The 16002-nt window shown below is 46.1% G+C and overlaps 1 protein-coding gene across 1 annotated transcript; it reads right to left on the bottom strand.

Annotated features, from left to right (window-relative positions):
* Positions 1–107: 107 nt before the first annotated feature.
* Positions 108–11425, bottom strand: nme6 (NME/NM23 nucleoside diphosphate kinase 6). The gene is made up of 6 exons (XM_080200885.1): positions 11364–11425; positions 10232–10334; positions 6623–6725; positions 5027–5066; positions 4734–4894; positions 108–766 (listed from the first exon to the last, which is right to left on the bottom strand). Exons 2-6 carry the CDS (start codon positions 10322–10324, stop codon positions 588–590), a joined length of 576 nt encoding a protein of 191 aa, XP_080057011.1. The 5' UTR covers positions 10325–10334; positions 11364–11425; the 3' UTR covers positions 108–587.
* Between the last annotated feature and the right edge of the window lie 4577 nt (positions 11426–16002).

Genomic DNA, 16002 nt, shown 5'->3' with positions numbered 1-16002 from the left:
AGACCTTTATTTGACCACATGTTTTAAAAATATCAGAAAAGAATCACTGAAAGAGTATCCAGTTTGAAGAGAACAATAATAGGAGTATGCAAATTCAAGATAAATACTTCCTGCACTGTGTCAGTGTAGACTGTTTATTATACCGTTTCACTGAGCTGTGATCCACAGTAAGAGGCTGTATTTCCCCAGTGGATTGATGCTTTTACTGTTCTCATGCTGAGTCTGGAAGACATAGGACAGTGAGAATGGAATTACCTAGAAGGGCACTGCCCAGGAGTGCATGGGGGTACTGACCATGGAGCACCTGAGTCAGCACCTGGGGTCAGCGTGCAAGGTGAGTGCCCTCAAGCCCCGAGAATTAGTCCCAAGGTCAGTGCCCTCCAGTCCCGCCCATGGTGAGCGTGCAGGGTCAGTGCCTCGAGCCCTGCCGGAGTCAGCGTGCAGGGTCAGTGCCTCGAGCCCTGCCGGAGTCAGCGTGCAGGGTCAGTGCCCTCCAGTCCCACCCATGGTCAGCGTGCAGGGTCAGTGCCCTCGAGCCCCACCCAGGGTCAGTGTCCTCCAGCCCCTCTTGGGGTCAGTTCCCAGGATCAGTGTCCTTGTGACTGCAGCAACTGCTCCTGATGCGTTGTCAGCAGGTGCACTTGTCTTTCAGAATGGTAGAAGTATTGTCCTTGGCGATAAGACTGCTCCTCAGTGCTGATCCACTGCTGCTCATTAAACTCTGGGAAGAAGAAGGGAATTTCCTTTGCTGCTGATTCTGGGGAGTCTGAAAGATAAAAACGTGAAGAACCAATCATAACGGGGCTGAGATAGAGACATTTCAAGACTTTCAGATCAGAGGGGGATCAGCTCAGGGAACCTGATTGTTCAACCTCTGCTCACTCACCCAACATTCTTCAGGGGGTTTAAATTTACAGCAGCCATTCAGCCCATCACCCCTATCCTGTTTCTTTGAAAGAGCAATCCAATTAGCCCCACTCACTTGGCTCTGTCTCCATGGCTTTGCACATACATCAGCAAAGAGAGCAGATCAAACCGAGATTAATTCAGAATGGAGTGTGTAGCCTGTTAGCAGACAGAAAGTCCTGATGGAGCACAGTCTGTGTAAGCTCAGGATGTGCCTCCGTGTCTTGAACAAGTGCACTGCAAACCAGCTAATAAAACCAACAGGAAGGGAGGGAAATGGGCACAGATTCACGAGATTTCTTACTTGTGTTAACATGCTGATAGTGTTTGATAAAAATTGTTGGAACCCAGCCACAAGTTCTGAGACGATGGGAGCCTACATGTGAAATGCTCTGCTGCTACTCTCAGCACCTGCTACCAATATTGTCCAAGCATCACAGTAACACTCTGAGCAGTGAGGTGCAGTGCTCTTTGTAAATTATTAATCAAATTCCCAAGGGTGGGGGAGTCCAGAACTAGGGGTCATGGATTGAGGATAAGGGGTAAACCTTTTGGAACTGAGGTGAGGCGAAATCTCTTCACCCAGATGGTGGTGAATGTGTGGAATTCAGTAGCACAGAAAGTTGAGAGATTTCAAGGGATTAGACATAACTCCTGGGGCTTAAGGGATTGGGTGGGGGGGGGGGGGGGGGGGGGGGTGAATGAATGAGAGTACTGAATTTGGTGATTAGCCAATGAATGGCAGGGCAAGCTCAAAGGGCGAATGGCCTGCTCCTGCTTCTATTTTCTATGTATAAAAGCAGTAGACTAAAGCTGTCTTGCTTTGAGATACAGAATTAGACAATAATTACAGCACAGAGGGATGTCATACAGCTCGCTGTGCCAATGCCAGCTCTCTGAAGAAGCAGTTCACCTCATGCCTTCTCCCTGTAGCGTTTCCTTTTCAGATTATCCAATTCCCTTTCTCCAGCACTGTAATCTTCTCCTTAATGTCATTCCTCCCCCTTTCCTGAACATCTTGTATCCAGGAATATTTCCTGCCGTTCTTTTAGTCAAGTCTGTTATAGCCGCTATCTGTATCTGTAAGTCACTAACCTTATTTACTGCCCGGGTTTGGCGCCTTGTGCCTGCTCTGCCATTCAATAAGCCCATGGCTGATCTGCTTGTAACATTCTCGCTCTGCTGTAAAAATATTCCGAATCTCTGCTTCCATTGCCTTTTGAGAAGAGAGTTGCAGAGACTCAAAAGCCTCAGAGAAAACATTTCTCATCTCTACGAGCGCCTGCTTATTTTCAACAAGAGGAAACATCCTGTCCACATACATCCTGTCAATAACCCTCAAGATTTCAAAGGTTTCTCTTACTCTTCTAAACTCTACTGGATACAAACCTAACCTCTCAAACCTTTCCTCATAAGACATTCCTGATATGAATCTAGTAAGCCTACTGCGATCTGTTTCTATTACATTTATATCTTTCCTTAGATAAGACCAATACTGTACACGGTACTCCTGATGTGAGCATAAGAACTAGGAGCAGGAGTAGTCCATCTGGCCCCTCAAGCCTGCTCCGTCATTCAATAAGATCATGGCTGACATTTTTGTGGACTCAGCTTCACTTACCCACCTGTTCACCATAGCCCTTAATTCCTTTACTGTTCAAAAATTTATCTATCCTTGCCTTAAAAACGTTCAATGAGATAGCCTCAACTGCTTCACTGGGCGGGGAATTCCACAGATTCACAACCCTTTGTCTGAAGAAGTTCCTCCTCAACTCGGTCCTAAATCTGCTTCCCCTTATTTTGAGGCCATGCCCCTTAGTTCTAGTTTCACCCGCCAGTGGAAACAACTTCCCTGCTTCTATCTTATCTATTCCCTTCACAATCTTATATGTTTCTATAAGATTTCCCCTCATTCTTCTGAATTCCAGTGAGTATAACCCCAGTCTACTCAGTCTCTCCTCGTAAGCCAACCCTCTCAACTCCGGAATCAACCTCGTGAATCTCCTCTGAACCCCCTCCAGTGCCAGTATATCCCTTTTTCAAGTGAGACCAAAACTGTACACAGTACTACTGCTGTGGCCTCACCAGCACCCTATACAGCTGCAACATAACCTCCCTATTTTTAAACTCCAGCTCTCTAGCAATGAAGGGCAAAATTCCATTTGCCTTCTTAATTACCTGCTGTACCCGCAAACCAACTTTTTGTGATTCCTGAACAAGGACACCCACATCTCTCTGCACAGCAGAATGCTGCAATTTTTTACTATTTAAATAGCAGTCCATTTTGCTGTTATTCTTACCATAATGGATAGCCTCACATTCACCAACATCTGTCAGACCCTCACATAGACTGTCTATATCCCTTTGCTTTCTCTGCACACTTCGCTCTGCTACTCTTCTGCAAATTTTGACACATTACACTTAGTCCCCAACTTCAAATCATCTATGTAAATCATAAACAATTGTCCCAACACTGATCCCTGAGGCACATCACGAGTCACTGATCCCAACCAGAAAAACACCCAGTTACCCCCACTCTTTGTTTTCTGTGAATTAAGCAATCCTCTATCCATGCTAATACATTACCCTTAACACTGTGCATCTCTATCTAATGGAGAACCTTTAGTGCAGCACCTTGTCAAATGTCCTTTGGAAATCCAGATACACCACATCCACAGGTTCCCCGTTATCCATCGCGCACATAATGTTCTCAAAAAATTCTATCAGTCAAACATGACCTGCCCCTCACGAACCCAAGCTGCGTCTTCCCAATGGGACAATTTATATTCTGATGTCTCACTATTTCTTCCTTGATGATAGGTTCAAGCATTTTTCCTGCTACAGAAGTTAAGCTAACCAGCCTATGTGGTCTCACTAATGTCCTATATGCCTGAAGCATAACCTCCCTACTTTTGTATTCAATTCCCCTCACAATGAACGATAGCATTCTATTAGTTTTCCTAATTACTTGCCGTACCTGTATTTCAATACACATTTGCACCTGGCACTGGGAGTTATCTGGAGATTATTACTTTTGTGATTTTGCATGCTAATTTCCTGTAGCTCCCCAAATTCAGACTGCATCACCACATCCCTCCTCCTACCTGGTTGTAATGTGGGCCAGGACTGCTGACAGCACATGCCCTCCCACCGAGAGTGCTCAGCAGCCACTCGCTGACAGCAAGGAGTCAGTGTACATCCCTGTTAAATTATCAATCACTATTGCCCCCCCAGCTGCCTTCTTCACCTGTTTGTACAGCTGAGCCACCCACAGTGCCATGGATTTGGCCCTGGCTACACCTCCTAAATGAACCATCAGACTTCAGAACCACAAACTGATTGGAGAGCGAGATGGGCTCTGGGGAATCCCACACCATCTGCCTGGTTTTGTTTTGATTGTCTGGTGGTCACCCATTCCTTTCTCTCCTGACATACCCCCAGCCTGAGGACTGACCACATCTGTTAACGTGCAGTGCACAAAGTGCTGAACCTCCTGGCTACATGGCAGTGACAGCAGCTGCTGCTCAGGTTCTGAACCTGGAGCTCAAGCTGCTGTAACTGACAACACTTCCCACACAGCAAGTCCTCACAGAGCAAAGGTGGGGCAGCCCTGCCATTCTGCTTTAGACTAACCTTGCTACCACTCATAATAAACCGTGCTACTGCCACCAATGAAGGGCATATCATAAGGGAAGGTAAAGGTTGAAGATGAACATTGCTTTTGTGAAAGAGACTGGGTTCAGAGATAGAGGGGGAACATTATCACCAGCTCCAATGGCAGTTTCTTAAGCCTTGTTCAAAGAGGGCCTGTGTCCAGGGATCCTCACCTGAGCCATGTGTGGTATTCCTGGTGTCTGTCAGTCCATAGTTACCGCGGATTGATTCTGGAGAGGAGTAGCGTGCTCGGAACACCCTGGTGGGGCCCATCAGGTGGCGCCAACGCAAGATTGCATCTTCATGAGCCAGGATGTATGCCCTCATGGGTCCACTGCCAAAGAGAAGAGAAGCAGCAAGCTTAAAGTCAAGGCAACTCTGCCAACATCCAGACAACGCTAATGCCAGTCTCAGCAACGCCCCCATCAGAAACGAGGCTGTGATTTGTAGTGTCTGTAAAACCTACCTGCTCATAAACTCCACCACTCGTTGATAGAAGAATCTACCTAGAAACATACAAAAAAAAATAATAAAACTGTTTAATTAACAAGTGTTGTGAGTAGCCAGAAACTACAGGCCAGTCAGCGATGGTGATAAACCTTTAGAAACGATAATCACAATAAAATGCTTGGATAATGAAAATTCATTAAGGGAAAAACAGCATGGGAGCTGTTATGGTAAAATTGTGTTCCACCAGCTTGACTGAATTTCTTGATGAGGTAACAGAGTTGATGAAAGTATCACAGCTGATGCAGTGTGCAAGAACTTCCAAAAGGCGTCTGATAATATGTCATACAGCAGTCAGTGAAGCAGAATAAATGGCAGTGTGGATATAAAGCTGTTGACCAACAGGAAGCAGTGGTGAATGTTTTTTTTTCAGACCGCAGGGTGGTATGTAAGGGAGTTTCCCAGGAGTCTGTATTGGGACTGGTGTGTCTCTTGACTGAGATTAATGACTCAGCTTGGGTAGACAGGGCACAATTTGCAGAGGACACTAGATTTGAAAGCACTGTGAACTGTGAAGAGGATAGTAACGAACTACAAGACGACAGAGAAGCAGGTGGAATATGCGGACATTGGGCAGGTGAAGCTTATTGCAGAGAAATGTGATATATTTTGGTAGGAAGAATAAAAAGAGGCAATATAAAGTATACGATTCTAAAGTGGGTGCAGGAGCAGAGAGACTGAGGAGTATATGTGCACAAAGCATTGAAGGTGGAGGATGCAGTGTGCAAGAACTTAAAGTGGTTAATAAAAGCATAGGAGAGCCTGGACATTGGAGAGTACAGAAGCAAGGAAGGTATGATGAACCTTTATCAACCATTTGTCCATCCTCAACTGGATTAGCGTGTCCATTTCGGGACATCAACTATAGGAAGGTTGTGAATGGTTAGAATGGTTCCAGAGATGAGGAATGGTTTAGCAATGAAGTGAGATTGCCAAAGCTAGAGGTTGTTCGCTTCAGAGAAAGTGGAGATGTGGTTTGTTAAAGATATTCAAAATAATGAGGGGTCTGAAGATAGAAACTGTTACCATGTGGAAGGATCAAGAATAAGGGAACACCAATTTAAGGTGACTCGTGACATGGGGAGAAAATTAATAATGAGTGGTTGGGGTCTGCAATGCACTGACAGTGTGGTGGAGTCAGATTCACACAGCGAGTGGTTAGGATCTGGAATGCACCATCTGAGAGTGTGTTGGAGGTGATTCAATCCAGACATTTGGGAAATTATCTATAAAGAAAATCTTCGCAGAGATCCAGGGAAAAAGGAGAGTGGGACCAGCAGAGAAGCTTTTACAAAAGCCAGCACATATACTACAGGCCGAATGGCCTCTGTTTGTGCTGTAACCATCCTTTAATTCTATGACAGCATTTTCCAACCCCATGTCCCCTAGGTTAGAGCATCAAGGGCAGCAGGTGTACAGGAATACCAACAACTTCACTGTGGCAAATTTGGCAAAGGAATGTGGACCTGTCAACAACACCCTCATCACTTGAATAAATAAAACAAAGAAATAGTTAAATGGACTCATCAACATTCCCAGGAAAGCGGACTCATACCTGAATGCTCTGTGTAGAACTTCTGAGATTCTTTCTGACCCCATTTTAAATACTTGTGCATCAAGATGATGAAGTTGTTGTCCAATATCTTCTGATGGATAGCCTGAAACCAAGAGGCAGCAAAGGATGATAAAAAGCTCCAGAGATCAGAGCAGTCAGTGATTACAGCCGCTCAGGACCACCCTGGGGTTACATTTGAAGGGGTAGCAATCACTGTCAGAGGGTGGTCACCGTGCCATGGGGCTGCTCCCCTACTCTGACCATTCCCCATGGGTGAACCTTAACATGAAACACTGGAACAGGTGAACAAGAGGCTTGAGCTCAGCTCACCCAGTCCACAATCTAATAGGGATGTGGCAGTGATCAAGTGGTATTAACACTGGAATAGTAATCCAGGGTAACTTGCTGGGGACCCAGGTTCGAATCCCACCATAACAGATGGTCAAACTTGAATTCAATTTTTTAAAAATCTGGAATTAAAAGCCTGATGATGACCAAGAAAACATAGTATATTTTTGGAAAAACCCATCTGGTTCACTGATGTCCTTTCGAGAAGGGAATCTGCTGTCCTTACCCGGTCTGGCCTACACATGACTCCACGGGAGTCGTTCAAAGCTGAGAAATGACAGGAACTCACTCAGCAGTGCTGCTGTTTGAATACAGCAAAGCTGCAAATAACAGCCAATTCATTAAGATTCCAACAAGCAGGTGGTGGTTACTAACCCCACAACTTGCTCCACCATTCAAACACACGGACTCTGTTTAACTGCTCTTGCTCCATCATCCTTCCTAACAAAAATCAATCAAACCAAATTTTGTAAGCTTGAATTAACTCAGTCTCTCGGGGAACAAGTTCTCCAAAATTCCACAACCATTGTGGGGAAGCACGTTTCCTGACATTGTGCCCATTTGAGCCTTGATTTCCCCCAGGAATACCATAGAACTAAGAGAACAAAGTAAATAACAGCACAGGAACAGGCCCTTCAGCCCTCAAACCCTGCACCGACCATGCTGCCTGACTGAATTAAAACCTCCCACCTTTCCAGAGATCATATCCCTCCATTCCCATCCTAGTCATGTATTTGTCCAGATGCTCCTTAAAACTCACTGTCATATCCGCTTCCACTACCTCCCCTTGCAGCAAATTCCACAACACCAGGTTAAAGTCCAACAGGTTTATTTGGCAGCCACCACCCTCTGTGTAAAATATCTGCCTCATGCATCTCCTTTAAATTTGCCCCTCGCACCTTAAAGTTGTGCCCCCCTAGTAACTGACTCTTCCACTACCGCTGAATCATTTTGAGCATTTATTAGTTTGCCTATTAGTCATTTACACTTGAGAGAATAGAAGCCCAGACAAAACAACCCATCCCCAGAATTCAGCCCTTTTATTCTGGTGAACCTGCACCCCTCCAAGATCAATATGTTTACTGAGAACTGAAGCCAAACTGAGGAAGACTGGTCCTACCTTCAGATAAGACACTGAATTAAGGATCCGCCTGGATCTCAGAGCACTATTTCGAAGTCTGGTAGAGGAATCTCCATCAGTGACAGAGGGCGTGTTGCTGGTGTTAGTGATTAGCTAGCTGTGATGGTTGATGTAACATGTCAGCACGATTGCAGCATTCCACGAAATACTGCAGTAAAGCTGGTATGCAGCACAGTAAAATAAAAAATAAACTTTGAAGCAGTGCAACTAGCTTTATTGAAGCCACAATGTCAATTACAGAAGAAAAGGAAAAACCTACAATTGAAAGAGCCAATGGAGTGGGTCAAATTAAATTGCTCTGTCACAGGCTGGATGAGCAAAACAGCCTCCTCCTCTGCTGTTCATTCATTAAAAAGTCCAAACAAGCATCGGCTAGGTGGATTAGCCATGGTAAATGTGTGTAGTTACGGGGATAAGGCAAAGGGGAGGATTGGGTAAAAATGCTCTTTCGCAGAGACAGTGCAGACTTGATGGGCTGAATGGCCTCTTACTGCACAGTATGGATTCTGTCATGGTAAAAACTGAAGAGGCAAGAGTCAAAACTAAAAAAAGCGATGAAACATTAATCTGTCCTCAGGGGCCCTCTCCCTCACTGCCGTGATGTAATGTTGCTTTATGTGGTAGATGACCAAGGGCTGGGTCACAGAACTAGTGCTGACAGGAGTAAATAAAAGATGGGTGTTCCAGGCTTATATTAACGCTGCAATGAAGCCATTGTGAAATTCCCCTAGTCACCACAGTCCAATGCCTGTTCAGGTCAATGCACCCTAACCAGCAAGTCATTTGCACCGTAGCAGGAAACCGGAGCACTAGGAGGAAATCAACGCAGGGATGGGGAGAACGTGTAAACTCCACACAGATAGCGACCCAAGCTGGGAATCAACTCCAGGTCCCTGGTGCTGTGAGGTGGCTGACAATTGCATCTTTCCTGTCTACATTTTGGAACCAGCGGAACAGTGCATCCTCCACCTCCCCATCCTTTCCCTCACACTTCCTTTTCCAGTTAGGATTCAGGTCCCAATACCATTCATTGTACAGTCTGTCTTGCTGTTTTAACCAGCTGGAGATGGTAAATTTGGGAAGCCCAAAGTTCTGCGCCAGGTCACGGTGGCTCATCTTGGCCAGCTCATCAATCTTGCTCAGGAGCTCGATCTTGGCTCCCAGATTCATCGATTTCCTCTTTCCAGTCACGTTTTTGCGGTTGCTGCATTCAGCGTTTGGTGCTGGCCCCAACCTCACGTCACAAAGATGAGAAAGGTTTGAGTGCAGAACGAAATGGACTGTAATAAAGTACTGTTTATTTCCCTTTGCTTTTGATTTATTATTGCCATATGTATTAGCATACAGTGAAAAGTATTCTCTCTTGCGTGCTACACAAAGCATACCGTTCATAGAAAAGGAAAGGAAAGAGTGCAGAATGTAATATTACGTTCATTGCTAGGTTGAGCATAAGGTAGGTCCATTCAAAAGTCTGATGGTAGCAGGAAAGAAGCTGTTCTGGAGTTGGTCGGTACTTGACCTCAGAGTTTTGTATCGTTTTCCAGTCTGAGGAAAGTGGAAGAGAGTATGTCCAAGGTGTGTGGGGTTCTTGATTATGCTGGCTGTTTTTCCCAAGGTAGCAGGAACTGTAGACAGAGTCAATGGATGGGAGGCTGGTTCGTGTAATGGACTCGGCTACATCCACAACTCTTTGTAGTTTCTGCAGTCTTGGTCAGAGCAGGAGTCATACCAAGCTGTGGTGCATCTGGAAAGGGTGTTTTATATTGGAGAGAGTTGAGAAGATGTGCCAAATCGTTGTATTCAGTAAACCTTAATGACGGCGTGAACTGTAAATACAGGTCTATCTGCTCAGTATAATTCAATAATTTGAAAAGTTAAAATGCTCATTTTTTGCCATTTATGTGAATTACCAGTTTAATTGTGGATTTTTAAGTGAGGGGGATTGTACCTTAGAGAATGTCCCAAAGTCACGTAAGATACAAGTCCTTTCTTTCCTCCTTTAATTAAAGTGTGGTCCAATCTACACGTAAACAGCTAGGAATGCACAGGAAGTGCTAAAGTAATAACTCAGGCAGCCACTAATGCCCACAGAATGAGTGTGGTTAACAAAAATCTCCTACCTGCAAAATTAGTGGGTGAGCCACAGCGTCAGGTTTAATCAAAGCTAGCGTCAGCTGGAGTAACGGCCTGGTGTGGCCAATCGATGCCTGCATCTTCACAGCGCTGAGGGGTTTAACACACAATCACACCAATTAATGAAAGAAGGTGGACTAGACACAGCTGGAGATACAGGAACAGGAGGAAGTCCTTTGAGGCTGCTCCACCATTACGATAATCAGCCATGACCGAGGCAAGAATTACAGAATCCCTATAGTGCAGAAAGAGGTCATTCTTATTTACTAATTAACGTCACAAGTAAGGGTTACATTAACACTGCAATGAAGTTAGTGTGACAGTCCCCTGGTCACCACACTCCGGCCCCTGTTCAGGTACACTGAGGGACAATTTAGCATGGCCAATACACCCTAACCCTTTGGAATGTGGGAGGAAACCCATGATGTGGAGATGCTGGCATCGGACTGGAGTAAACACAGTAAGAAGTCCGACAACACCAGGTTCAAGTCCAACCGATTTATTTGATAGTAAACTCACAAGCTTTCGGGGTTTGCCCCTTCGTCAGGTGAATGGAGAGTTCTGGCCTCAGACAGAGCATATAAAACACAGACAGTTTAGAGATTACTGATTAGAATGCGAATCCTTACACCTAACCTGCTGTTCAAGACCTGAAGTGGCCGACAATGTGAGTGGAAGGAGCACTGATCACAGGTATGTGTAAGACAGGCTCCTTCCACTCACATTATCAGCCACTTTAGGCCTTGAACAGCAGGTTAGGTGTAAGGATTCGCATTCTAATCAGTAATCTCTAAACTGTCTGTGTTTTATATGCTCTGTCTGAGGCCAGGACTCTCCATTCACCTGACGAAGGGGCTAACCCCGAAAGCTTGTGAATCTATTATCAAATAAATGGGCCGGACTTTAACCTGGGGTCAGGCTGCTCATGGAGGAAACCCACGCAGACACGGGGAGAATGTGCAGACAGTGCCCCGAGCTGGGAATCGAACCCGGCTCCCTGGTGCTGACCCACCGAACCGCCCCTGCGCTGCACCAACTGCCCCCCGCCCCGACCCCGACCCCCACCCCGGTGCGGCCTGCCCCCCACCCCCCGAGCCCGGCTCCAACACCCTCACTCACTGTCCCGGTCTCGGGATCGCTTCACCTGCCGCCACCAACCGGAAACTGTCCACCCCCAAATCAGATCCTCCGGGCATTTCCGGTTCCGTCCCGCCTGGCGCTCCTGGGAATTCGCGAGCGCCGAGATTGGTTCCGGCCTCCTCCCCCCTTTGTCCAACTTCACTGCAGATTGTGCAACAGAAAGGGGGGAAACGCTGCAAATACTCAGCAGCATTCCTGTGTGTGTGTGTCTATCTGTGTGTATGTCCATGTGTGCCTGTGTGTGTGTCTATCTGTGTGTATATCCATGTGTGCCTGTGTGTGTCCATCTGTGTGTATATCCATGTGTGCCTGTGTGTGTGTGTCTATCTGTGTGTATGTCCATGTGTGCCTGTGTGTGTGTGTCTATCTGTGTGTATGTCCATGTGTGCCTGTGTGTGTGTGTCTATCTGTGTGTATGTCCATGTGTGCCTGTGTGTATTAGGGGAGGGAGAGGCAGAGCTTCTTCTCCCCATCCACCCACTGACCCTCACACTGGAAAACACAGTAAAAAGTCTGACAACACCAGGTTTTAGTCAAACCGATTTATTTGATAGTAAACTCGCTAGCTTTCGGGGTTAGTCCCTTCGTCAGATGAATGGAGAGTTCTGCAGAGAGTTGGAGAGAGAATGGAGGGTTCTGGAGAGAGCAGAACTCTCCATTCACCTGACGAAGGGACTAACCCTGAAAGCTAGTGAATGTACTATCAAATAAATCAGTTGGACTTAAATCTGGTGTTGTCAGACTTTATACTGTGTTTACCCCAGTCCAACGCCGGCACATCCACATCCTCACACTGGACACAGGGTCTCTGTGTCCATCCAACACCACACCCCACCACCCCAGTCCAAGCTTCTCCTCAATCTGGGCTATGCTGTCCTCCAGCTATCAACATGGGGAACACCAAAGCCATGGTCTGTGACTTCCCACCATGAACCTCATCACCGATCCGCTGATCGCCTCCCTCCCTGCCCCCTTTCTCCCTCCCTGGCCCCTCTCTCCCTTCCTGTCCCCTCTCTCCCTCCCTGCCCCCTCTCTCCCTGGCCCCTCTCTCCCTCCCTGTCCCCTCTCTCCTCCTCCTCTCTGGCTGAACCACAGTGTCTGAAACCACACTGTCCAAACTAAACCTGAGCTGAGCTTCCAACTTCACCATCACAAAGATTGACTCCTTCCCTCTCTGTAACCTGAGCCCATCATCTCAACCCATCCACCAAAGTTATAGAATATTCCTTGTGAAATTTATTAACATGCTTCTTTTAGTGGCACAGTGGTTAGCACTGCTGCCTCTCAGCGCCAAGGAACCAGGTTTGATTCCTGGCTTGGGTCACTGTCTGTATAGAGTTTGCACATTTTCCCCGTGTCTGCGTGGATTTCCTCTGGATGCTCCGGTTCTCTCCCACAATCTGAAAGATGTGCTGGTTAGGTAAACTGGCTATGCTAAATTCTCCCTCAGTGTACCCAAACAGGTGTGAAGTGTGGCGACTAGCAGATTTTCACAGTAACTCCATTGCAGTGTTAATGTAAGCCTACTTGTGACTGATAAATTAACTTTGTAATTCGGTGATGTTATTGTCTGGCAGTCTATTAAAGTGAAGTGTTCTCTGATAACACAGTAATTTATCAATGCATGGCAGCACAATCTTAACCAGCTCTCCTGGTCAATAATGCTGGGCCTGCAACAAATAAGCCATGGCACAGAACACCTACTGTCCGAAAGGAGGCCATTTGGCGCATCAAGTCTGGAGGGACTTCCTGAAAGAGTATCTTACCAGGCCCACACCACACCCCTCCAACCCCATTCCCGTAACTTCATACATTTCCCACGGCTAATCTGCCCAACCTACACATCTTTAGACTGTGGGAGGAAACTGGAGCACCCGGAGGAAACCCATGCAAACGTGGGGAGAATGTACAGATTCTGCACAGATAGTGACCCGAGGCTGGAATTGAACCTGAGTCTCTGGCACGGTGAGGCAGCAATGCTAACCATTAAATTTTAATTAATCTGAGAACACCTTGGGGGAAAAGTTACTCAACGACAACAGGTTGGAAAATCTAGGGCAGTTGGACAGTGGATTTCCTGCCCACAAACTATTACTGAAACAATCCCGAACACATATTAATAGAGAGCTGGGTTTTTGTTTTAATGAGGAATGTTAATGGTATTGGAGAGTGCGATAGGACAATAGCTCTTTACAGACAGAATTGATACAGATTTAATGAGCTAAAAATTCTTTCTGCCCTAAGACATTCCCCTAACAAAAACATCTTTATACTGAAATTCTAACCTTGAAGCAGATGTTTCTGAGTGGTCAGATTATTTAATATAATATTTATAACATGGTAAGGAATTTAAATTTCTCTCTCTCCCTCTTTCCCGGTGTCTCTTTCTGTCTGACTCTCCCTATGCCGATGTGTGTGTCCCTCAATCTCTGGGTGTGTCTGCATCTCTGTTTCTGTCTCTCCCTCTTTCTCTGCCTCTGTTATTCTCGATGATTTAATGCTGGTGTATTTTTTTTCTCTTGAATCCTCCCCACTCTCATCCATCCCAACTCTGTCCCAACTGTCAGTCAGAAACTTCTGACACTCACTGGCTAACTTTACACAAGACAGCGCTGGGGATCAGTGCTTGTTGATTCAGTCCCCGATTGATCCAGTCTCGGGAGGCAGGATCCACCGGGACAGGGAGAGAGGATCCACCCGGCTCAGCACCAGGGGAGAGGGAGAGCTCTCGGGATAGCGGGAGACAAGCGCCCGGCTCCGACCGATTGTAGAGAGGTACAGTGAGAGTTTTGGGATTTTCGGGATTCGAACAGTGACAGTTTGGGGATTTTGGGAAGGGATAATTAGAATTTTGGGATTTCTGGAAAGGGACAGTAAGAGTTTTAGAATTTTTGGGATTGGGACAGTGAGAGTTTAGGATCTTCGGGAAGGGACAGTGAGAATTTTAGGATTTTCGGGATTGGAACAGTGAGAGTTTTGGGATTTTGGGAAGGGATAATTAGAATTTTGGGATTTCTGGAAAGGGACAGTAAGAGTTTTAGAATTTTTGGGATTGGGACAGTGAGAGTTTAGGATCTTCGGGAAGGGACAGTGAGAATTTTAGGATTTTCGGGATTGGAACAGTGAGAGTTTTGGGATTTTCGGGAAGGGGGCGGTGAGAGTTTTGGGATTTGGGGGATTGGGAAAATGAGGGTTTTGGAATTTGGGGAAGAGACAGTGAGAGTTTTAGGATTTTGGGACTGGGACAGTGAGAGTTTTGGGATGTTTGGGAAAAGGGGTCAGTGAGAATTTGGGGATTTTGGGAAGGGGTCAGTGAGAATTTGGGGATTTTGGGAAGTGTCAGTGAGAATTTGGGAATTTTGGGAAAGGTCAGTGAGAATTTGGGGATTTTGGGAAGGGGTCAGTGAGAATTTGGGAATTTTGGGAAAGGTCAGTGAGAATTTGGGGATTTTGGGAAGTGTCAGTGAGAATTTGGGGAGAGCTGACCTTTCCCAGAGCAGGAATGACAGCAATCAGGCAAAGGTTATGTCACGGGACCAACTTTGGTGTTAACATTACAGGGGGTCCTGGCACTACTGGGGTGATTGTGCCAGACTGGGAGAGCTTCCATGCCCCTTTCATGCCAGTTATATCACTGGCAGCCAGGCCATTGACACATATGTGGCAAGAGACTTCATTCCATTGTCACACAGCTTCACAAATGCTGAGACCATCCCTATCATTTCAGGGCACAGTGCATTTATTAAATGCTCTGATTCAATCCTCTCTCAACACAATCCCTGTCAGGAGCACTGACTGAACTGTCCCTGTGGATAAACCCCCAGAGCAATGGGATCTCCCCCCGGCTCCCCCGACTAATATAAACTCCCTCTCTTGAAGCCAGGCACGACTGCACTGTTATTCACTGGAACAGTGCCAAGAATGTAAATGTCAGGGTGTTGGCAGAGACTGGAATTGTTCCCCTTCGAGCAGAGGAAGTTGAGGGTTGAGGTTTCGATCGAGGAAAGAAGAGAAACTCCTTTCGCTGCAGAAGTATCAATTCCAGCAAGCTCTGATTTAAGGTAATTGGCTACAGAATCAGGGACAACATGTGGGCAAAAAAAGTGTTACAGGTACAGAATTCCCTAAAAGTGACATCACAGGTGGATAGGGTTGTAAAGAGTGCTTTTGGTACATTGGCCTTTATAAATCGGAGTATCGAGTATAAAAGTTGGAGTGTTATGGTAAGGTTATATAAGGCATTGGTGAGGCTGAATTTAGAGTATTGTGTACAGTTTTGGTCACGTAGTTACAGGAAGGATGTAAATAAAGTTGAAAGAGAAGGTTCACACGGATGTTGCCGGGACTTGAGAAGCTGAGTTACAGAGAAAGATTGAATAGGTTAGGACTTTATTCCCTGGAGCATATAGATAAATGCAAGCAGGCTTTTTCCACTGAGGCTAGGGAAGAAAAAAGCCAGGGGGCATGGGTTAAGGGTGAAAGGAGAAAAGTTTAGAGGGAATATTAGGGGGGCTTCTTCACGCAGAGAGTGGTGGGAGTGTGGAATGAGCTGCCGGATAAGGTGGTAAATGCGGGGTCACTTTTAGCATTTAAGAAAAGCTTGGACGGGTTCATGGAT

Source organism: Carcharhinus amblyrhynchos, chromosome 12, assembly GCF_965287045.1.
Source record: "Carcharhinus amblyrhynchos chromosome 12, sCarAmb.v2.hapA, whole genome shotgun sequence".
In the NCBI taxonomy this organism is placed as follows: Eukaryota; Metazoa; Chordata; class Chondrichthyes; order Carcharhiniformes; family Carcharhinidae; genus Carcharhinus; species Carcharhinus amblyrhynchos.
Note: the sequence above shows the minus strand (reverse complement) of the source record. Positions and strands in the feature narration are given on the sequence as shown.